The sequence below is a fragment of the Salvelinus sp. IW2-2015 genome, linkage group LG1, assembly GCF_002910315.2.
Source record: "Salvelinus sp. IW2-2015 linkage group LG1, ASM291031v2, whole genome shotgun sequence".
In the NCBI taxonomy this organism is placed as follows: Eukaryota; Metazoa; Chordata; class Actinopteri; order Salmoniformes; family Salmonidae; genus Salvelinus; species Salvelinus sp. IW2-2015.
The window spans coordinates 14,920,596-14,945,815 of record NC_036838.1 but is presented as its reverse complement, the minus strand read 5'-3'; the positions used below and the strand labels follow the sequence as shown (position 1 = coordinate 14,945,815).

At 41.0% G+C, this 25,220-nt stretch overlaps 1 protein-coding gene across 2 annotated transcripts in view; it reads right to left on the bottom strand.

Moving 5' to 3' along the window:
• Nucleotides 1-24,861, bottom strand: part of LOC111961637 (vesicle-associated membrane protein-associated protein B) — a 30,530-nt gene extending 5,669 nt beyond the window's left edge. Inside the window, exons 1-4 of one of the 2 annotated variants that reach the window (XM_070438676.1) lie at nt 24,590-24,861; nt 21,056-21,273; nt 17,271-17,423; nt 323-426 (exon numbers count right to left, since the gene is read on the bottom strand). In XM_070438676.1, the coding sequence (XP_070294777.1) occupies nt 323-426; nt 17,271-17,423; nt 21,056-21,155 (357 nt within the window). In that variant the 5' untranslated portion in view covers nt 21,156-21,273; nt 24,590-24,861. The remainder of the gene's footprint in view (nt 1-322; nt 427-17,270; nt 17,424-21,055; nt 21,274-24,589) is intronic. The other variant, XM_023984059.2, reaches the window with a different exon arrangement.
• Between the last annotated feature and the right edge of the window lie 359 nt (nt 24,862-25,220).

Genomic DNA, 25,220 nt, shown 5'->3' with positions numbered 1-25,220 from the left:
TCACGGATCCGCTATCCCTTCTTTGTCCTTATCTTCCTCAGGGTGTGACCTTAGGGCCTAGGCTGATAACTGGGTTCTATGGGATGCAAAGCATGTGTGTGTGTGTGTGTGTGTGTGTGTGTGTGTGTGTGTGTGTGTGTGTGTGTGTGTGTGTGTGTGTCAGGTATGCACAATATATCAGTGATATTGGTATCACCAGATTNCATGCACTGTTTGTATGGTTTCTAGCTAGTTCTGGCCAAATTAAACTAGTTCAGACAGGACAAACCGTTTGGTAAGGGAGAGGAATGGTTAAAATGGACGGGTGATGGGACACACTCACCACTCCCTCCATGTCCGTCATTTCGGGGGGAGCCAACATGGACTGCACCATGAACTTGTGTTTGCTTTTCTCGTTGGGATCGTAGTCGAAAGGCTGCAGCATCACTGGAATACAGGGCACAGCAGAAAGAAACAAATACATTAACAGAATTGTGTTCATTAGGTACCAAATGGAAGAAAACAGACAAACAGGGATGGACTGCCTGGACCTATCCATTAAACACATATTTTGTTTAGAATTTTAAAATSTTTTCCTATGGTGTGCCCTAATGAACACAACCTTCTGTAGGTCTATGAGAAATCGGGCAACAGAACGTCACTTTAGCTGACTAATGCGCATGTATGGAGCGATTTCAGTGCCAAAAGAAATTGTATTTCAATTCCATAATTTTCATTTGTATTAGGATATTGAATTTGTAATGCACAAATTGAATTCATAAATGTTGCATAGTTTTAAAATGCAATTGAATATATTGAAATTCCATATTTATATATTCACTTTCAATATTGTATTGTCTGTGTATCAAGTTTACAAACGATAATTYTAAAACACTGACGGTCGGCGCCATTTAAGATGAGGGATTTTTAAAATTATTTCTAATACAGCAAATTGGATGACTATCATTCATATTCAATCCACCCAGCTCAATGTAATGTCGATAGGTTACATGATACTTGATACTCTAATTTGCCCTATACACATCATTAGGTTGCTACAATCTAGCCTACAAATGAAAGTTTATAAAACAGCTCGAGAGACAAAAATTGGAGTAATCAAGGTGACAGACAATGACACATTCAATACCGCCTTGCACACTATTGCCTGCATCTAGCTGATCTGGGGTGTAATCATTATTCCAAACAGTTGCAAAAACTAAAACATTTCCACCCCCCTTTTTTTTTTCTTCTATTCAACAAATTCAGGTAGGTTCCTCAACGTTTGCTTCCGTTGACGAACGTTTTGCAACAGAATCGGCGGAATGAATACAATTCTGATCACTCGCACACAATTCACTTTCATAAGAGCCACATACAGCATCATCACTTTTGCTCTTTGTATAATTCCTTCCCGCATCTACACGATCTCCTCCTCTCACTTTTTCTCTTCACWTGTGGACTTCAGTGCACAACACAACAGCTGTCTGTGACCAGGAACAAAAACCTCTCCAAGCCAAACTTTCATTCCATAACTGCTACACAGCCTACATTATTTTCACCAGKTTTTTTTGTTCCGTTCCACTGTTCCGACCAGCAAAATAAAGTTCTGAACCGGTTTGAACCCCAAAAAAGTAACAATTTACATCGTTCCGTTCCGTTCCTTTTTAAAACTCTTAAATATACAGTATTATTTTTAATTTAGCTCGACATTCAATTACTTCACCAATCAGTGCAGATCGAGCAGCTTGCTATGGAGCAGGMAAGCTTTTAACATACATTGGACAGACGAGTGTAGAGTGAGACTGAAATTTTGGGGGGAGAGCGAGAGAGGGTGGAGGACACTTGGCTTGAAGTGCAGGGGATGTTGCTGTTATGACAGCATCATCTGAATTAGGCCCACATAATTATACCAACAGAGGAGCGGCTTCTATGAATTAACTTTGAATGTCTGAACTTCAGAAAGTTGGGTTAACGTTGGACCAGCTAGCTAGCTAACAAGCTTGTGTGTGCAGAGCAGCACCAGAATAAAAATAAAAACACGTCTTACCTTTTTGTAGTTAATAAATCCATTGTGAGACATGATAACTTTAGTATCTTTAACTAGCATTGAAAAGGTTAATCCATTATTTTCCAATTAAAAATCTCTCCCTAATTTCTGAATCGTGCTTGTAACGTCAGTAGGCTACTAGACTATGCTTCCGAGGGGGAGAGGCAGGTTGCCTACACACACACAGGCACAGATTTTTAGGCAGTGAGGCAGACACTGGAATACGTTTCTGAGTGACAGAGAGGGCCTTTGCATAGGCACTTTGTTGCATTTTTTTGTGGGACTGGAAAAAACAGTTCATGTTTAAAATAATGGTTCTGATTCTGTTCCTTGAAAATGTTTGTTATTTCCTGTTTTTTGGTTCTGTTCCCTGATCCGGTTCCAACCCCTGGTTGTCACCATATTAACGTTATAGTCAACAAACTAGAACTAACGCGTTAGTGAACCCACAATCCAATCCATGTACAGCAAGCAGTTTAGCAGTTACACCGGCGGGTCCCGATGGCAATAAATAAATAAAACTGAAAGCTTACAATAACTTGGAAGAGTTGCAGAGTTGGATAGCCTTTGCCAGTTTAACAAATAGCATTCTTCTCTGTTTGAGTCAGGTTGTTGAATATTAAATGACCTGCATTAACTACGTGAAAAAAAAATCTAACGAAATACAGCTAGCTCTCTCTCTCTCTCTGCTGCTTCCCTTTAATTAGTTAAACTGTTGTCTTTCTCTCTCTTCGAGTCAACTACTCACCACACGTTATGCACTGCAGTGCTAGCTAGCTGTAGCTTATGTTTTCAGTACTAGATTCATTCTCTGATCCTTTGATTGGATGGACTAGATGTCAGTTCATACTGCAAGAGCTCTGATAGACTTCCGTAGGACGTCATCCAACCTATGGAAGGGGGTGAGAACTGAGCCTCTTAGGTTTTGTATTGAAGTCAATGTACCCAAAGGAGGACAGAAAATAGCTGTCCTGCGGCTACACCATGGTGCTACTCTAGAGAGTGCTGTTGAGGCTACTATAGACCATTGCAAAACAGTGTATTTTAGTCAGTTATTTGGTGATATGAATATACAGTTGAAGTCGGAAGTTTACATACACCTTTGCCAAATACATTTAACCTGTCTAGGACTACCCCTCGCCAACAGCCAATAAAATTGCAGGGCGCCAAATACAAAACAACAGAAGTCTCATAAATCTAATTTCTCAAACATACAAGTATTAGGCACCATTTTAAAGATACATTTCCTGTTAATCCAGCCACAGTGTCTGATTTCAAAAATGCTTTACAGCGAAAGCTCCACAAACGATTATGTTAGGTCACAGATAAACCCAGCCATTTTTCCCGCCAAAGAGAGGAGTCACAAAAAGCACAAATAAAGATAAAATKAATCACTAACCTTTGATGATCTTCATCAGATGACACTCATAGGACTTCATGTTACAGAATACATGTATGTTTTGTTCGGTAAAGTTCATATTTATATCCAAAAATCGTATTTTACATTGGCGTGTTAGATTCAGTAGTTCCAAAACATGCAGTGATATTGCAGAGCCACATGAATTCACAGAAATACTCATAATAAATGTTGATGAAAATACAGCTATTACACATGAAACTTTAAAAGTAGTGCAATATAAAAGGGAATAGGGTGCCATTTTGGACACAACATGTTCGTGTTACCATGACTGCAAAACATTGATGGATGTACAGAACACCCCCCTGGGAGCAATTTTTCTAACAGGTTAGTTGTTTTTCATTGTAACGTTACATATTGGCCTAACAAAAAACAGGTTTGAGTCTGAATATTCTTTAAACCATCGTCTCGTCACATCCTTCAATGGAGTGTTATTTGATGTCATTCCAATGACCAAAATATATTTTCAAGCTCCTTCAATGATTTACAATGATCGCTTCCTTAGGTCGGCGTCTCAACTGCTCTTGCAGAGAATAAAATGGGTATTGATGGGTAAATCTTTTTCTCCTATTCATTACTCTTTTAAGAGAAGCGTGTTCGGATTCAAAGGGCTGCGCATTTAACATCAATGCAGACTGTGTGCGTGATTTCGGGGGGGGATAACTTTCATTAAAAACAAATGACCTCTTAATTTCAAAGTCAGTGCTCGCGCTTTCAGATGTGACTATTAGCACGGGTCTGGTATATATGGCACATGCAATTCTTCCCGAAGTATGAAAAACCTCAAGCGAGTTCAATATCGCAAACCAGAAACAGATAGAGCGTCCTGTTGCAGTCAGCCCCAATTTGCGYCGCCATCCACCTTGGGTTCAAAGGAACAATATTTGAGAACGGAGGGAAGGAAAGCGTGCAAATTCATTGAGGTGCATTGAATAACCTAAAACAAGTCCCAACTGTCAAATAAGATTTTAAAAAACTCACTCTTTGAACTACAGAATTAAACCGGTCCTGACAGAGCTCCTTTTAATCCTGTGCTATATGAATATCTTCATACGGGGGCCAACATTCAGAGAGGTTAATTGTAGCCAACGTACTGTAGTAAAACATTACATTCTCATTTGCTAGTTTTCCCTGACTGGTTGTTGATTAAATGGAGCCATTAGAAGAGGGAGAGGAAGTTAGAAGTACTTTCCTTCCCTCCCTGTAATTAATTGGGTCCCTGGAGACCCCAGTAAACTACAGTAGTAATTATTCATCTCAACCTCAAAATCTCCCAAGCAGTCTGCTAGTGGATCCATTCACAATGGAAAGACAGAGGATGTCTACTACGGGTGTAACGGTACACATATTAGTACTGAACTGTTTGGTATGGGGATCTTGGCCTATAGGCTATGCCTCGAGTAAATCGGAGCTGGAAAAAAACTAACTAACAATTTCAGGCCATTCCGTTAAAACAACTACAGCCTATACGCATGTTGTAATCAAAATTCAAAATCTTAATTGGCGCATTGCAAACTGCTTTTGTGAGGCGGAGCCAGGAACTAGTTCTGTACGATGGCGAGTGTTCTGGGGTCGACAAACCAGGAGGATTCTCTCCATCGTTGTTTAAATCTCCAGTTTAGGCAAATTTTGGCTTCCCAGTAGATTACAACAGTGATGGACAGAGAGAGTATGTCGCCACTGCTCAACGAGAACATGTTGACACATTTACGCCGACATCACCCCAGTATTCCTACCACCGGAGCAAGACAGAACTTTGTCTTCCCTCTGCATTCAAGCTTCCTTCGCAGCTGATTCTGACCGGGCCAAAGAWATTACAAGAGCGATAGGTATGTTTATAGCCACGGATATGCGCCCATTCTCAGTGGTCAAGAATAATAGGGATTTTCAGCACCTCATGAATTGCTCGAGCCACGTTACGAACTTCACCATCTCACACCCATTTCAGCAAACAGATAGTACCCTCTCTATATAAGCAAGCTAAAGCTGAAGTTGTCAATGAATTGGCCAATGCACTCTGTGTTGAGCTTATTACATATGGATGGACCTCCAGGTATGGCTAGGCGGAATACCGTATTTTACTATATTCTGGTATTGATGCATGGACCGGTTTGGCTTTTTACTTTACCTTCTATAACGGTATTTCAGAGTTTGGTTTGTTAAATGTGATAGGCAACTCGCCTAAAAGTSTTCCGTACACATTTTGCATAACCACAGTATTCAAACAAGGCTGCAATGAAAACCAATGGGACTCTAGCGACTGTGTAGGCATCAAAATCCAGGTTGTAAGCTACTATTTAGTCTCAAATAAATAATGAAACATGTTCAATTTGGTTTAAACAATGCAAAAACAGTGTTGGAGAAGAAAGTAAAAGTGCAATGTGAGTCATGTAAGAAAGCTAACGTTTAAGTTCCTTGCTCAGAACATGAGAACATATGAAAGCTGGTGGTTCCTCTTAACATGAGTCTTAAATATTCCCAGTTAAGAAGTTTTAGGTTGTAGTTACGGGAATTATAGGACTATTTCTCTCAATACCATTTTGTATTTCATATACCTTTGAGTATTGGATGTTCTTATAAGCACTATAGTATTGCCAGCCTAATCTCGGGAGTTGATAGGCTTGAAGTCATAAACAGCGCTGTGCTTCAAACATTGCGAAGAGCTGCTGACAAACGCAGGWAAGTGCTGTTTGAATGAATGCTTACGAGCCTGATGCTGCCTACCACCACTCAGTCAAACTGCTCTATCAAATCATAGACTTAATTATAATATAGTAAACACACAGAAATATGAGCCTTAGGTCATTAATATGGTCAAATCCGGACACTATCATTTCGAAAACAAAAYGTTTATTCTTTCAGTGAAATACAGAACCGTTCCATATTTTATCGAACGGGTGGCATCCATAAGTCTAAATATTGCTGTTACATTGCACAACCTTCAATGTTATGTCATAATTATGTAAAATTCTGGCAAATTAATTATGGTCTTTGTTAGGAAGAAATGGTCTTCACACAGTTCGCAACGAGCCAGGCAGCCCAAACTGCTGCATATACMCTGACTCTACTTGCACAGAAAGCAAGAGAAGTGACACAATTTCGCAGTCTACTCGTGGAGTGCAATGTAATCAGCCATAATCGGCGTCCAAAAATGCCGATTACCGATTATGAAAACTTGAAATCGTCCCTGCCGATTAATCGGTCGACCTCTATTACAAATAAAAACAGATACCTTATTTACATAAGTATCCAGACCCTTTGCTATGAGACTGAAAATTGAGCTCWGGTGCATCCTGTTTCCATTGATCATCCTTGATGTTTCTACAACTTGGAGTCCACCTGTGGTAAATTCAATTGATTGTACATGATTTGGAAAGGCACACACCGGTCTATATAAGGTCCCACAGTTGACAGTGCATGTCAGAGCAAAAACCAAGCCATGAGGTCGAAGGAATTGTCGGTAGAGCTCAAAGACAGGATTTTGTCGAGGCACMGATCTGGGGAAGGGTACCAAAACATGTCTGGGCAAACTGAGCAATCAGGCCTTGGTCAGGGAAGTGACCAAGAACCCGATGGTCACCCTGACAGAGCTCCAGAGTTCCTCTGTGGAGATGGGAGAACCTTCCAGAAGGACAACCATCTCTGCAGCACACCACCAATCAGGCCTTTATCGTAGAGTGGCCAGACAGAAGCCACTCCTCAGTAAGGCACATGACAGCTCGCTTGGAGTTTGCCAAAAAAAAACTAAAGACTCTCCGACCATGAGAAACAAGATTCTCATGGTCGGAGATTGAACTCAAGATTGAACTCTTTAGCCTGAATGCCAGGTGTCACATAAGGAGGAAMCCTGGTACCATCTCTACGGTGAAGCATGGTGGTGGCAGCATCATGCTGTGGTGATGTTTTTCAGCAGCATGGACTTGGAGACTAGTCAGGATCGAGGCAAAGATGAACGGAGCAAAGTGCAGAGAGACCCTTGATGAATACCTGCTCTAGAGCGCTCAGGACCTCAGACTGAGGTAAAGGTTCATCATCCAACAGGATAACAACCCTAACCACACAGCCAAGACAAAGCAGGAGTAGCTTCGGGACAAGTCTCTGAATATCCTTGAGTGGCCCAGCCAGAGCCCGAATACGATCGAACATCTCTGTAGAGACCTGAAATAGCTGTGCAGCAACACTCCCCATTCAACCTGACAGAGCTTGGAGGATCTGCAGAGAAGAATGGGAGAAACTCCCCAAATACAGGTGTGCCAAGCTTGTAGCGTCACACCCAAGAAGACTCAAGGTCGTAATAGCTCCCAAAGGTGCTTCAACAAAGTACTGAGTCAAGGGTCTGAATACTTATGTAATTGTGATATCAGTTGTTTTTTTACAAATTTGCTAAGATTTTCTAAAAACCTGGTTTTTGCTTTGTCATTTTGGGGTATTGTGTGTAGATTGATGGGGGAAAAAACAATTTAATCAGTTTTAAAATAAGGCTGTAACCTAATAAAATGTGGAAAAAGTCAAGGGGTCTGAATACTTCCCGAAGGCACTGTATGATGTGTGTAGAATACTTTTTTGAAAGTTGTACTGATTATGATGAGCTTCTGTTCAGCTTTTTGCCAGCTATGTGTGGCGCCATGTTTGTTGACATCATACAATGAGTTGAGGGATGGTTAACTCATCTTTCGCGTAAACGTCCGGAAGTGAATGAAAGAAAGTGCATGATGGTAGACGACACACTCCGTTCAACATGCATACTGCAAACAGACCAAACTCATCTTGTCTCATCTTATCTTTGGTTGAGCCAAAACTACCCATCRTTGGATTATTTTAGATTTTTAGATAACGTTTCAGTCAACGCTGACTGTTGTGTCAATCGAAACTGGACGTTCTAAATAAGCATTCTAATCCATGTTAGTAATTGGGAAAGGGAACGTTGTGTACCACTGTGAGTTGTACAACTGAATGCATTCAACTGAAATGTCTTCCACATTTAACCCAACCCCTCTGAATCAGAGAGGTGCGTGGGGCTGCCATAATTGACATCCACGTCTTCGGCGCCCGGATCACACTGGTTTGAGCGTACGCTGCAGGCACCACTGTAGAATGATCACACCCATGTGTTGGTATGCGTCAAAAGGTYAACAAACTTGTATGGCATCTGTAAATACTAATACAATTGTTAAATTACGAGCCTAGTTGGTTTAGCCACAGAAAAAGTSAGMAACCTTCCCGCTAGCCATGATTGGCTAAGATAATGAGTGGGCTGGACATGCCGAGAGATGAGTTTGGATTGCTCTGCCATATAGCACGCTTCTGTCTATTTGAGCTGGTCAGTATGTCTAGGTAATCMTGTCTAATGTGGCTTTTTAAAAATGTGTTGCGTAATAAAACTGCATAAGCCTAATGTCAAGTTAAAGTGTACTGTTAGCTAGCTAATGTTAGCTGGCTGGCTCGCTAGCTAACGTTAAGTGTATGCTCTCCACTTTCTGGAGKACCGAGTTTTGAAATCAGTGGAATTCGAGTATGATAACTAAGGAGATGGAGAAAACACCCGTCTCCGGATTACATCTCCAAACTAAGGGTAACCATGGCACCCGACAGGAGACGTGTCCATCCATTATGTTTACGGGTAGCTACATTAAGATAGTACACGTTTCAAACGACAGAAAGTGGTTTCATTTCAAGTTAGTGTACTGTTAGCTAGCTAACGTTAGCTGGCTGACACGCTAGCTAACATTACGTGTATGCTCTTATTATTCGTATCTCAGAGCCATTTGCTTGACTAGTTATAGCCTAATGTTATCTTGCTGACATTGAACCTGGTTGGTTAGCTGTAGMATCTACCTGTAGATTCATGCAGGGTAGTAACATCATGAGTTGAGATTATGGTTAATTGTTTAGCTAGCTAACTATATATGTCTTAACAAGACTCCACTATGCAAGTATCCATTTCAATAGAATTCACTCTGGCTATCAACAGTTGATGCAGTGACATTTACCAGCTAGTACGTCTATTTCAGACCACAGGTAAKATAGTCTAGCTAGCAACATTTTCAGATATTACACGTTTCTAATTTTGCCAAAGTATTTTCATTTCAAGTTAAAGTGTACTGTTAGCTAGCTAATGTTAGCTGGCTGGCTCGCTAGCTAACATTATGTGTATGATCTTATTACTCGTATCTCAGAGCCATTTGCTTGACTAGCTAGCTAACATTGAACCTGGTTGGTTAGTTACCTGCAGATTCATGCAGGGTAGTAACGTCATGAGTTGGGATTATGGTTCATTGTTTACCTAGCTAGCTACATGTCTTAACAAAAGACTCATCTGAGTGCCAGAGCACAGAAAACTGTTGAATTTACGAATGCTCAACACCCGTTGAAAAGGGCCGGTGTCAGTCAACATTGGCAAAAAAGCGTAATTGAATTGTTTCCAGATGCACAGTTACAGTCACCAATGCTCTGGATAACAGCCTAACCAGCTCTGCTAGGGCGAATAAAATGGTCTGAGCGGGGTGCTCTCATTTGTGTCTGGAAATAGCTAGCAAGCTAGCCAATATTAGCTTGGGTGCTTGACTGCGAAGTCAGAACGTTCGGGTCAACCATACTCAAATTGACCATAGCGTCCAGTGTGAGCTCTGAACGCTCCGAGAGCGAAACGCTCTGAATTTACGAACCGACAATCTGACAACACAGTTGCAGTCACCAATGCTCTGGATAACATAAAAGCCTAACCAGCTCTGCTAGGGCAAGTAATGTTCTCTCATTTGTGTCTGGGAGTAGCTAGCAAGCTTGGGTGCTTGACTGGTGTTGTTAGTACAGAATGCTCGGATCAACCCTTAAAGAGATGGGTGGGGCTGAAGCTTAAGAGGGTGGGAATGATGCTGAATGGTTGTAGACAAAGGGCTCTCCAGTAGTAGTACCAAAACATTCAAAGGCCAAGTTTTTCAACTTCCAAAGCAAAATTACTTCCCCAAAAATGTATGATATACCATTTTGTAGCTCTGAGTCTCTACTTTTATCGAATGTAAAAAACACAATTTTGTAGCAATTTGAGCCGGTCGGTCACATATATGTACCTATTCATTTCCCCCCCATCACTAAAGTACACCTACAAAAAGCTGAGAAAATCCTCTATCCAACTGGATTTTAAAAATGTTATACAATCAGGACACTTTTTTCTACCCAAACACTTTTTTGGGGTGTAAAGAAGAGAGAGTGGCTCGCTTGACAAAGTAGCAKGCCCCAGCAAAACGGGTACAGTGTCAGGTAGGCAGACACTTAGAACCGAGACCTCTAGAGGGCGTAGTTCTTCTTGACATTGTGTATTATCTCTAGGTGTCAATGCAATCAGCCCAGCCGTTAATACACTCGTGTCCCCTGGGGACCGGATTGTACATAAAACATCCTCCTATCAGGCTGCAAAGGCTTCCCCCTTAAGTAGATTTAAAGAAGGGCCACAAAAAAATATAATATATATATAWAAATATGCATACCGTCTTAATAAAACAATTTCCCACCAACATGATATGGGGTTAGCTACTTCTGGACGTTGTGTACAGCAGGGGTAAACAGACTGGTGGAACGTGATTGGTTGAACGCTGTACACAACACAGTAGCCACCCTAGCATGGTGGTGGAAATTGTGTTTTATTAAGGAAAGCCATTAAAGCTAGGAGGAAACYGATGCCTTTGCAGCCTGAATGGATTATGTTTTATGTACTCGCTGGTTGCGGGGGGTTAGGAGTGTATTGCTGGCTATGCTATTTGCTTTGGGACCAGATGACCAAAGACCAGACAACGTATACTTTACTGAACCTTGGGGCTMGCAGACACTTTCATTACAGGAATCATGAGGATAATGTACTTTACTGTTTGACCGAATYGGCAGGTATCCTAGTGGTTAGAGCGTTGGGCCAGTAACCGAAAGGTTGCTGGATCGAATCCCCGAGCTGACAAGGTAAAAAYCTGTTGTTCTGCCCCTGAGCAAGGCAGTTAAACCCACTGTTCCCTGGGCACCGAAGAGGTGGATGTCGATTATGGCAGCCCCCTGCACCTCTGATTCCGAGTGGTTGGGTCAAATGCGTTAGACACATTTCAGTTGAATGCATTCAGTTGTACAACTGACTAGGTATCCCCCCTTTCCCAAATCATGGTTCTAGCCTCCTAAAAAAAAAAAAAGGACGTTTTGAGGGAGTCGCAAAATGCGACTACATGGTCGCAGTCTGGAGCCCCGAATAAAAAAATAAGTAATATGCGCAACTCTTTAATGCTCCCCAGAGGTTTATTGAGACACGAGTCTCAATAAACTGTGCATCTCAAAAAAACGCTCGGGAGTTGTGGATACATCTTGTTATTTGAAAGAAGAAAGATCATACAAATGGAGTAAGATGATACATTAAGCAACTTTATCACCCTTGATACRGATATACACCTTGATGAGGAGACTATTTAGAGCATGCTGTCATTATTGGATCTCAAAACAATAATATGGAACAATAACATTAAGGAAAACGTTATTTATGGACAGCCATAAGGAAAGGAATTGCAATATAAGAATGTTTAAGTAAGCTTACTRTAGAATGCTGGGTTTAAAAGGCCTTTGAGACAATTAAGACCTATGACTTCGGCACAAAGTAGATACATTTGTTGACACAAGGGCCCCTTTCTCTGATTGAGACATCCATGCTACATAGTTTCCCATTCAACGCAGCACAATACAAATCAAGTTGAGCACTTCTGTGGTGTGTGTTTAACAAACGTTTTGTGGGGGTCACACTTCAAAAGCTCCATGTGGATCTCCAACTAAGCCTGTAAATGACACATTAGGGATTTTAGGTATCATGTGGCAAAGTGTTTCCTTTCAGTCTAGCCAAAGTGGATTTCCACATTGCCTTTTGTGCTGCGCTGTTTACAATTATAGGAAAAGGCCTCTGTCAGGGTACTGTGACTGTCTGAACAGGGGTTGTTTGGCGCCCACTACTGATTCCCTTGCTGACYTGCAGTCCGACCGGTAAAAAATAAGTTGTGGCAGCAAACAGCCGTGTTAATGAAGCCAGGAAGGCCCTGGGTAGAATTGTCTCCCTCAAAGAACGGCACCGGGGTGAGAACACAGCTGTTGGCCCAGGGAGAAATAGAGGGCCATACCGCTAGCCAACAGAAAGCACTGCAATGAGATGTTCTGTCTGCATAAATGTTCTGCAGAACTGCCTGGATTCTCAACTGATTTCAATATTATTATTTTTTACTGAGGATCGCTTGTATTAAAATTTGAATAAATCTTGATTCCAAGTAATGCAGGGATGTCAAACAAATTTTGCCGTGGGGGCCACATTCAGTCTTCACCTAGGTTCAGGGATGGGCAATTATGACGGTGGGGGCCACAAGAAATCTGAACACATCATGAGGGGCCACAGTGGCAAGGGTCAGCATACCCAATAGGGCTGTCCCCGAAAAGAAAGAAAAAAACATTGGTAGACCGAGAGTCATCTGTTAAATATGTATTTTTCCCTATATAGACATATGTAGGCTAATGAGCTTGTCTGACGCTTTAAGCACACTGTGATTAAATAATTAAACACATGACTCAAGAGGGAGCCAGAGATCAAGATAGYCTAATCAGGAAGAAAAAACCTGTTCCTCCAAATATTCTGCCGTTAATAAGCTCCTGAAGTTGCCGATAATAGGCTACACCAGGGGTCGGCAACCTTTTCCATTTGGAGGGCCAATTTATCTTACCATATCTACCGATCTGCGTGCCAGTTGTGATTGTCATAACTTTTTGTGGAACAGTTTCATTTAGTTTAAAATAAAGTATTCTTATCTCAAAATGAATATGTGGTTAATCAAAATTCTAAAAGTAACTTCTATTGACATGGCCAATTATGCAAAAATATTCTCGCCCCAGTGAGCTCCAGACAGACACAGCTGTAGGCTATTTGCGCAAGGGATAGACCCATTTTATTATGTTTCCACCAGATCAAAACATGACATTTTTCCCCCTTTCACACTGAATGGTTATCTAAAAAAAGAGCTGTAAAGATTTTTGGATGATGTAAAAAAATAAAAATAAACTTTTGACTTGCTTATTTTAGTTTTAAGTTGAATTGYACAGTATAAAAAGAAAGAACCATTGAGATCACTTAGAATGTATTTGTTGCCACCCCAGGGTCACGCACTACTCATAAAAGAGCATTTAGAACTTTTATTATTAAAAAACATAAAAATACCGTCATACCGTAGTTTAGGCGACTACATGATACTCGAATTGTCCCTATACTCATCATGAGGTTGGTACAGCCTAGCTTATTAATGAAAGTTTACAACATAGGTGCACAGGTCGAGAGAAAATKTAGAAATCAAGGTAACAGTGACACATCCAATACTGMCTTGCACTCTTGCCTGCATCTAGCTGATCTAGGGTGTAATAATTAGTCCAACAGTTGCAAATGAGAGTTTCTATTGGAAAAATTCAGGTATGTTTATCCCCGTTTTGTTCAGTTTGCTTCCGTTTAAGAAACGATTTAACAGAATCAGTGGAATGAATACACCCCTGATCACATGCAAATGCAGTTCACTTTCATAGCAGCCACATACAAACAGCATGATCATTTTTGCTCGTTGTATAATTCCAACTCGCATCCATGCACTCTCCTCCTCTCCCTCACCTTTTCCCTTCGTGTGTGGACTTCAGTGCACAACACATCTGCTGTCTGTGACCAGGAGATAAAACCTTTTCAAGCCACACCATATCATAACCGCTACAMMCAGCTAATATGGTGATGACAATGTAGGCTAACGTCATAGTCAACATAGCTATTAGAACTAATGCATTAGTAAACACACTACAATCATGCAGTACAGGTGTACAWTTAGCAAGAAGTTTAGCAGTTACCAAAAGCTTACATTGACTTGGAAGAGTTCCAGTGTTGGATAGCCATAGCCAGCTAGCTAACATAGCATCCTTCTCTGTTTGAGCCAGGTGTTTGAGTAGGCTAAACTAGTTAGCTGCATTCGCTAGCTAAGTGAAAAAACTAAATATATATAGCTAGCCCTCTCTCCCACTTCTCCTTCATTTTTAAATAAAAACATTTGTTAAAACTGTTCAACTATTGTCGTTCTCTCTCCGAGTCAACTACTCACCACATTTTATGCACTGCAGTGCTAGCTAGCTGTAGCTTATGCTTTCAGTACTAAATTCATTCTCTAATCCTTTGATTGGGTGGRCAACATGTCAATTCATGCTGTAAGAGCTCTGATACGTTGGAGGACGTCCTCCGTAAGTTGTCATAATTACTGTGTAAGTCTATGGAAGGGGGTGAGAACCATGACCCTCCTAGGTTTTGAATTGAAGTCAATGTACACAGAGGAGGACAGAAACAACACGGGGCTACCCTATAGAGTGCTGTTGAAGCTACTGTAGACCTTCATTGCAAACTATGTGTTTTAATCAATTATTTGGTATAATATTATCTGAAAAGGATAGCTTTTTTAATGTTTCACTATTTTTATGAAATTCACTGAAGAGGATGGACCTCCCCTTCGTCCTCTAAGGAGCCTCCACTGATCGAAAGACCTGCATCACTATACTGAGAGCGTTGCAGTTTCTAAAAGGTCTTATTTGGAGCMTTTGTTCATATTTTTCAGGACCCACATACTGCACAACAAAGATGAGGAGGAAGTGATTCRCTGTTTGGGGTAAGTTTATCAAAAACAACGGAAATCACAAAAAAGGTGCATGGACCCTTCTATAACATGCAATTTACATCAAKAATTTAGATTTGGTCGTAAATATAAAATTAAAATAACTTCTCCTTTAAATAATTCAGTAATTCCTCAAAAACATTGCACTGTTTTTATCAACAGCAGAGGACTGATAGATAACTGAGAACCGCAGCGAACATAAGGAGAGGAATTTTCTTTCTTATTTGCGCCAACAAAGAAAAAGGGAAATAATATTGTCAAAGTAATGGATTACTTAAATTGAAAAACTCAGGGATGCAAACTGGTGAGGGCCCAAAAAGGCGACACTTTTTCTTTGCACTGAAACATGCAAAAAATCCCTGTTAGGGGGAAATGCAGGTTAACTAATTAAACAACAAAGAATATGATCAACATGATCAGTATCTGTGTGTAAAATAAAAAGTGGTTAATGTGAACCTAACTCACAGCAACAACAAAAAAAGTATTGAGAAAAAAACAATACACTAATATTGCAGTTAGCCATGACAGCCTTTATAATAGAACACTTGTTCTATTATAAAGGCCGTCTTAAAGTAGAAATAGATTGACACAAACAGATATTCTATTTTTGCTCTATTATAGTGGCCACTATAGTAGATGTCGATCAAGTGCACAAGGCTACCTGTGTGCAAAAATAATGTTCACTGAGTAAGAAATTGTATATTCCCCCCTCACTCACACACACACACACACACACACACACACACACACACACACACACACACACGTGTTACTGTCATGTTCAACACAACAAAAGCAATATCTTTGGGCTACACTGCACATTATTACATTGAACACTTTCTCCCTGTGGACATCTGTTCTACAATGTGCCAGCAGAGCCGGATACCCTTTGTTGGCATAATTGATCTCTTTCAGGCAGAGAGTATACCTGGCATACCCCTTTTTATCCACTGTATTGAAAAGTGAGAAAGAGGAAAAGTGGTGGTGTTCCTTTCACCTCTATAGTGGCATCCAACTTAAACCAGGCTCAGCTCCAGCTACACTTGATCCCTGAATCCACTTGTTTAACCTCTCTGCACCAGTGGGACGCTAGCGAACAACCAGTTAAATTGCACCTGGCCAACAACCAGTGAAATTGCAGAGCGCTAAAATTCTAAATACACCATTCGTAATATTAAACATTCTTGTAAATACATGTGTCTTACATCATTTAAAAGCTTAACTCGTTAACACAAAATTAACTGAGTACTCTAACATGTTACTTTGTAACCCCTTACTCCAATCACTGGTTACTATTCTGTGCATAGTAGCCTAGGTTATATGCTGCCGTGTGTGCTCACGTGTGGAATTGTGATTATTCTACAAAAAATATATCTATTTTGAAATAGAATTCATCTGCTCAATTTTGAGAGTTGTTTGGCAAATGTAGGTGTTTTAGAAACCTTAGAATCTGCTCTTCCCGAAAACAAAACGTCTGACCTGCATGAACCTCTGTAGGATGATTTGAAAAAGTTTTGGTAAGCGCTGTTCCCTTCTTTGTCAAATACACACCCTGCGCAGTCTCTTCATTCACAAGACAATTGATCATATTGTCACATTTGACTACTGTCAATTCATTCTTCTCTTCAGCCTTCATCTTTTATTATAGGCATATGTGTGAAATTAGTTTTGATATAGTTTAGGTGTAGTTTTAATGGSCCATTGTCAGATGGCAGTCAACTGTCAGGTGAAAGGAGGGCAGGGAGAAAAAAAAGGAATGTCCTCCTTAAACTCTGATATCAAGATTCTAACAACGATAGTGTGTTGAATAGACCTATTAAGGATAGGTCAAGGACAGGGKGGACATGACTTTAAAAATGGCAGATTTAATTAAAACATGTAATTCTAGTGTTAGACGCCTCACTCGAACACAAGGTAGGTTAGGAAGGACCTGACATACAGTACCTGCTAGTAACATCTAAATAGGGAATACATGGACAATGGTTGTAAACCATAGCACTCATTCAGGCCTACAAACTCCCTGGCCTGGTAGGGTTGCACAATTCCTTCAACCAGGATTTATGAAAAACCTGGGAACTTTGGTTAAGTTTACGTAATTTTGCTACCATACTTCCTGGTGAGATCCACATATACGTACCTGAGACGTTGATTGAGGTGCCGGCGTCGATGACACCGCTGTTTGGCCGGACGCAGTACCGGCGCGGGGCTGTCGTCTTGACTTTGAAGCACACATTCCTGTCTGTGGGGTTGGCGAGCTTTAAGGTTGTGTTGACCACATCYGAGAAGGGACCTGTGATGGGAGAAGAAGGTTTTATCAAATATAAATAAATACTTTACAGAGGTAGGCTTATACACTGACAGAGAAAATATTGGAGACTATCTTTAAAGGTAGATTCAGTAATAGCATTTTACAATTTTAAAACAACACAATAGAAATCTGACAAGACTGCCACTACCGGATTTTACCAATGGGAGCATGCCTCATTCTTTGCTTTGAGACAGTGAGGGGCAATGAGGGGCACAAGGCTATCACATTTTATAACATCTGGATTCATGGGTGGTAACGATGACAGAAAAAGAAGAGTATGAAATTGCCACAAGCAGACAGACTATTGCATGTGAAAGATGCAAACTGTAGAGAAAACATGATGGGCTAATCAAATGAATAGGGTTACTGAATCAGCACATCAAAGGCATAAAAATGTGCTGGATCACCATTGAGGAATGGGGGAGTTTGAAGAGAGAAAGGGAAGTAACAATACAAAAATCATGCTTAAAGCGATTCACATTACGCAATGGTAGAGGAACACATCTTAAGGACAACAAGTCTGAATACTAGGCTTTCAAAACAAAGGAATAGCAGGCCTACTTTAGAGCGAAAATGGCCTACGCTTTTCACTGGGGACATCAATGAACTGTGTTAATGACCCACATCCCGACAATGACGGCTTCACTGAAATGGCAGTAGTCCTAATCATCATCAAATTATTATCTGGGGCTAGGCTTCTTCTAATTCTCTCTCTCTTGGAGGACCTGAGCCCTAGGACCATGCCTCAGGACTAACCTTGGCTGATGACTCCTTGCTGTCCCCAGTCCACCTGGCCGTGCTGCTGCTCCAGTTGTTTCAACTGTTCTGCCTGCGGCTATGGAACCCTGACCTGTTCACCGGACATGCTACCTGTCCCAGACCTGCTGTTTTCAACTCTCTAGAGACAGCAGGAGCGGTAGAGATACTCTGAATGATCGGCTATGAAAAGCCAACTGACATTTACTCCTGAGGTGCTGACCTGTTGCACCCTCGACAACCACTGTGATTATTATTATTTGACCCTGCTGGTCATCTATGAACATTTGAACATCTTGRCCATGTTCTGTTATAATCTYCACCCSGCACAGCCAGAAGAGGACTGGCCACCCCTCATAGCCTGGTTCTTCTCTAAGTTTCTTCCTAAGGTCTGGCCTTTCTAGGGAGTTTTTCCTAGCCACCGTGCTTCTACACCTGCATTGCTTGCTGTTTGGGGTTTTAGGCTGGGTTTCTGTACAGCACTTTGTGACATCAGCTGATGTAAGGGCTTTATAAATAAATGTGATTGATTCACATGTTTGAGATGTATGGATCTTGACACATTAGGCCAGAAGCGAACACCAAATTGCAACCCCAGCCTTTTGTCATTGCCTGAATAATAATACAGTAACCTCACTCTACCAACYTCACTAATATCAGTCAATAACAACCATTCTTGCTACTGTCAAAAACCTTCAAAGAGAAAGCACAGATTGTGTCACGTCAAAGACATCTCCCCTCAATTTTAATAAGTAGAGCAGCTGATGCTATTAAGGCCATGACTAGCCTAATTAAAAAGCATTTTTCATGCCAACCACATCCTTGGGTCCTTCGTCTAGTTCCATTAATTCCTCGGCGGTAGCGAACAATGAACAATCAATATCCAAGTCCTCTTAAAAAAWATAAAAATCAACAAGAGTAATACAAGAGCAGCTTTTTAACTTCAAGAAAGGATTAGCTATCAGTGGTATCGTGAATAATGGCTCTCGTGCTACAGAACAATAAAACAACAAAGACTTTTAACCGATAGCCTAGATTAAACAAATAGCCTAGGCCTACTAGGTTCACCTCACAAAAACAGTAGCATCTAAGAGAATGCCTAGGATCTTGTAGAAAAATAACATCAGTGGCATCTTGAAAGAAGGCACTGGTCCCACAGCGACAGAAATGTGGCCTTTTTAATTTATTAGGCCCATCAAATAGAAAAGTTGCTTAAACCGTATAGTCTAAAACATGTAGCCTGGGCCCCTATCTTAAGAAAAGTCGGCTATGGAGGAGAATTAGGAAGGACGTAGCTGGTTGTAACGGTAACCCAACCAGATGCAGTGAAAATAGATCAAATTAATTTGGTATATTGTAACAGCTTTATTTAACTTGGTCAAAACTATGTGGAATACTTTGAATCGCTGAGGAATCCAACTACCTTCAATTTGTTTCTAATAATCTCTAATAGTCTACAGATAGCCTGGACAAGGTAGGCTAACGGCTGTCCTTGAAGAACAAGAGGACATTTGAGGCACCAGGGGCGTAGGAAGGAACAYTACTAGCCTCAAGCCACTACATCCAACCAGATCCTTTCTTTACTTAGCCATCTCTGTCAAATCCCTCTGCACAGACAGACTTCAAGTTCACACCCAACTTGATCATGTATCTCACAAAGAATGCTAGCCTACAGGAATGCMAACACTAAGTCAAATCTGATTTCAAAATGATATTGCACCACCCGAGTTGTTTCACTGAAGAGTGACCTTCCATTGAAATTCCACGTGTCTGTTGTGGAATTGCTCAATATCAAAMCACTTTTGTTTTTACAACTCTGAATCATGATGGTTGCATTAAGTTGGTGAMCTCACAAGCCAGACCACAAAATGATATCCTCAACAGAATGACTCAGGTCAGCKACACTTTTGTTTCTGTGAAACCAGTTTGATAGGAAGCAAAAGCCTTCGGAAAGCACTTGGCCACTTGACATTGAGCAGCATACAGCTGTACAGGATTTAACTCCTCAACTGGATTTACAAACTAGCCTTAAAACATTCCGCAGGACCTCAGAGTACACTTTGCACTAAAAGGAAGAACATGGGAGATTCGAGGGATGATAAATTAATATCTGAGTCTGAAAGACTCCATTTCAGGCTACCAAAATAAAACACACCTGCATTCTAGCTGGTATAGAGGAGGAAGGCCTTGCATTTGAGGGAGAGATGGATGCATTGTGAATGGAWATGTGGAAGTGAGCTGCCTTAGTCGGAATTAGCACATACACTAAGATTCTAGATAAAGTTTCACCCCACAAATGTCCACAGCAACTGACACTTCCCATTGCACACTGAGCCAAGAGAGGTGAAATTCAGACCCTCACAATTGGTGGAACATCGGTTTCAAWTAAACGACTCACTCAGCTAACTCCTGTGTAGTTGATCTACAACTTCCTGAAAGTGCCTTGGGATACTTTCCAACTGGCAGAAAAAGTACAGCGACAAAAATAGAGTTCTGAAGGACATATATTTGATGCTGTCATGTCGTCTGAAGGGTGTGTTTTAAGGGAGAGCAAGACTGTTTGGTACCTTGAATGTGTAGTTCCAAATTTACATTTTTACAGATTAAGGAGATTTACACTACCAAGCAAATAATTTAGAACACCTACTCATTCAAGGGTTTTTCTTTATTTTTTACTATTTTCTACATTGTAGAATAATAGTGAAGACATCAAAACTATGAAATAACATATACGGAATCATGTAGTAACCAAAAAAGTGTGAAATCAAAATATATTTATATTTGACATTTTTCAAATAGCCACCCTTTGCCTTGATGACAGCTTTGCACACTCTTGGCATTCTCTCAACCAACTTCACCTGGAATGCTTTTCCAACAGTCTTGAAGGAGTTCCCACATATGCTGAGCACTTGTTGGCTGCTTTTCCTTCACTCTGCGGTCTGACTCATCCCAAACCATCTCAATTTGGTTGAGGTCTGGTTATTGTGGAGACCAGGCCATCTGATGCAGCACTCCATCACTCTCCTTCTTGGTAAAATAGCCCTTACACAGCCTGGAGGTGTGTTGGGTCACTGTCCTGTTGAAAACAAATGATAGTCCACTAAGCGCAAACCAGATGGGATGGCGTATCGCTGCAGAATGCTGTGGTAGCCATGCTGGTTAAGTGTGCCTTGAATTCTAAATAAATCACAGACATTGTCACCAGAAGAGACACCCCCACACCATAACACCTCCATGCTTTACGGTGGGAAATACACATGCAGAGATCATCCGTTCACCCACACCGCGTCTCACAAAGACATGGCGGTTGGAACCAAAATCTCAAAATTTGGACTCCAGACTAAGGACACATTTCCACTGGTCTATTGTCCATCGCTCGTGTTTCTTGACCCAAGCAAGTCTCTTCTTATATTGGTGTCCTTTAGTGGTATCTTTGCAGCAATTCGACCATGAAGGCCTGATTCACATAGTCTCCTCTGAACAGTTGATGTTGAGATGTGTCTGTAACTTGAACTTCGTGGAGCATTAATTTAGGCTGCAATTTCTGAGGCTGGTAACTCTAATGAACTCTGGTAACTCTAATGAATATCCTCTGCAGCAGAGGTAACTCTGGGTCTTCCTCTCCTGTGGCGGTCCTCATGAGACGCAGTTTCATCATAGCGCTTGATGGTTTTTGCGACTGCACTTGAAGAAACGTTCAAAGTTCTTGACATTTTCCGTATTAACTGACCTTCATGTCTTAAAGTAATGATGGACTGTTGTTTATCTTTGCTTATTTGAGCTGTTCTTGAAATAATATGGACTTGGTCTTTACCATAAGGGACATTGTCTGTATACCACCCCTACCTTGTCACAACACAACTGATTGGCTCAAACACATTAAGGAAAGAAATTCCACAAATTAACTTTTAACAAGGCACACCTGTTAATTGAAATGCATTCCAGGTGACTACCTTATGAATGCCAAGAGTGTGCAAAGCTGTCATCAAGGCAAGGGGTTGCTATTTAAAGAATCTCAAATATAAAATATTTTTTGATTTGCTTAACACTTTTTTGGTTGCTACATGATTCCATATGTGTTATTTCATTGTTTTGATGTCTTCACCATTATTCTACAATGTAAAAAATAGTAAAAATAAAGAAAAACCCTTGAATGAGTAGGTGTTCTAAAACTTTTGACCAGTAGTGTTTAAAGATGCTCTAGCTCATTGGTGAACACTTGAGCCCAAAAAGGACCACAGCAGAATTTGTTGTCACCAAAGGCCTACCTTTCAATGGGCAATTTTAGCCTATGATGCTAGGTGATTTGATTCTCTGTCCAGTCAGACTTTAATGAATCACAATCAATTAAGTGTTACAGCACAATGGAAACTGACATGTTTATCAATATGCCATGTGTGGAGCATTTCATAMAAATAAACTGTGTGTAGGCCTAATATAGTTTACCTTAATAAAGATCTATCACAAATAAATTGTAAAGTCCCCCCTTCCATCTGCTCACTCTAATGCCCTGCTCCAGTTACAGCCATGGCCACTGCGCTGTCTCTACTTTACCAATGTACTGTACATCAGTGAATGATGAAGTCTTCAAGACTGGAATTGAGCTCATCCRACTCTGGGTAAGTAGAACGGCTGCCTTCACTGCCAAAATCTTGTAATGTGGTTGTTATCAGCTGTGTGTGCAGGGCAGGAAACTGTCTCGTGAGTGCTGAGCAGCAGCCAAACAGAGCAGTTTCTATGGGTAACGTTACTCACATGCAGAGCRGGGGACAGACAGACGAGCAGCTAATGGAGGAAGTTATTCCTGATTTCTGCACGTAAAAATGAGCAAGGGACGGGAGTGATTTTTATCAGGATGGGACAGGAAAGTTTCAGGACTATAGAACTGTTGCGGGATCAGGATAGTACGGGAAAATTTGACAAGACGGGACAGGAATGGATTTTCACTCCCATGTCAACCTCCATCTCAGACTACTCACCCCACTAGGCTATAAATAGAAAATCACTACTAGTAGGCCTAATCAAAAATRCATAAATGAAAAGCTTAGTTCAGGTGTGTTGTAATGTTCTCGAAACATGGCCATAATTTAAAGGAAACATATTGAAAATCATTTCTTAGACCCTGGGTTCCCAAACTTTTTMATGTAGAGGACCCCTAAATAACAAAAAGAACATCAGGCTTATAGGAGAGGCCTATGATTGTGAATTGCCTGACAGAAGTCATGACTTTCTTGTGAATGAAATATTGGTATGAGTAAAACTAAAATTGTKTCAATTTGCCAAAGACCCTGAAACCCCCTTGCAGACCTCCAGGGGCACCTGGACCCAAGTTTGGAATACTCCTGAACTGGCCCGTGTGGTTTGGTATTTCCTTGAGGTTAGGCTAGCCTACTTCTTGTCATTAGCAATTATCTTWGTTGGCTCAACTTGCAATGAGCCAAGACAAATAAAGAGCCTACCCTCACAACAAGCAGAGCAGTTTTAGCAATGTATTATATTGGCTTGACATGTCTACCAAGGCCGTGGGGCATCTCAAAAAGTCTGTAGAAAGACACTAATTCAACAGGCACAGATKAATGGCTATTTATTATTTTGGATCTCAAAGATGACCTAGAATTAATTTGTGATAATGCTTCAGGAAACATACAGAAGCTCCTGGAACTCAATGGGTCAATAAATTCAAATTTACCTGGACACATTGTAATTCTTAGGATGCTCAGTACAAACTGTCCATATGGCACCCTGAGYTATATTGTGCTCCTTAACACACCTGGTCAAGAACACCTGGTCACCGATGAGAAAAACCTCCAGATAAAAATGGTATTTCATGCCTAGTTCCATCTGAAAGCCATTAGAATGACAGCTAGCGAATTAACAAGTTATCTACTCGCTAGCTAGGAAACGAACTACTGTTAGCGTGCTATCATTATGCTTGAAAGTAGAGGCAATCAGCTGGCATTCATTGCTAGCTCAAAGGGCTACTACCTACACTGACAATGTTGTCAGTCAAGCACGATAATAAAACGACTGACTGGCCTATTGGAAAGCTATTGCACAATGCACGTGAAACAGAATGCACCAACGTTAGCTAAGTAGTTAAAATACTAGGTTAACTAGACATTATTAATAGCGCCAAAGACCTGTCAGGGCGCTGCAGTTGGAACGTTAGGTAGCTTTTTTTCCAGCAGGCCTGCCTGGTCAAGGTAACGTAAACTGGCTAAAACGTTAGCTAGCTAGCGAACGCAAGTCAATGTTCATTCGAAATKATTATCCTCCTTAACTCCATATTAAGATTTTACAAATGAAGGGTATGATGTGCCCCCCCTCATTACGCTGGGCCTGTTACTACCTCCCCCTCCCTTCAGAGTTGGGCCCTCCCCTCAGTCTCTTACCTCGGAATTTCAGTTCGTGCTGTGGCTCCAAGAGCAGGACCTGATCTTGCCTGGCCATGTYCTAGCGGTATCAAGGGGATAGCTCAATGTAAATGGTTTCCGTAGATTACTCTATTGTGGTGATGTTAACTAGTGTTATGTTTAGAGTTAGTATTATGCTAATTAGTTATGACTATCCAGTCCCCCGGTCACCGCAATTAGACAGGGTGCTACTAGCGGCTGTTGTGATGATGATGATGATGATGATGATGCAGCAGGAAGGGAGTGAGAGTGAGTGAGAGAGGCTTCGTGCGACGTCACTGACCCTGCATAGCCACTGAATTGTAATGGCGTCTTTTTGTAGGCACTAACTCCTTCATGGTTCGTTTGTCAAAGCCTATAGGAARRTKWWKGGRKKWTTTGGRRKRWWYKSSRAWAAWMKSSWMWRWKRTRRWCWSWRGYWWAMRMWAKCTWAWRRKWTYTRWTMTRTKWKRTWMWMTKARWYAAWSTYAMTYWWYKWRWRTYWYKWWKYRTKMRTWTWRTSAAAATTCTATATAGCTCGCAAGCWTGTAGTCCTAAAAACGGAAATGAGGTAAGSCTACCTCTGGTTCGTTCAGCCATTCCGATGGGGAAAATTAATGGGGAAAGAATA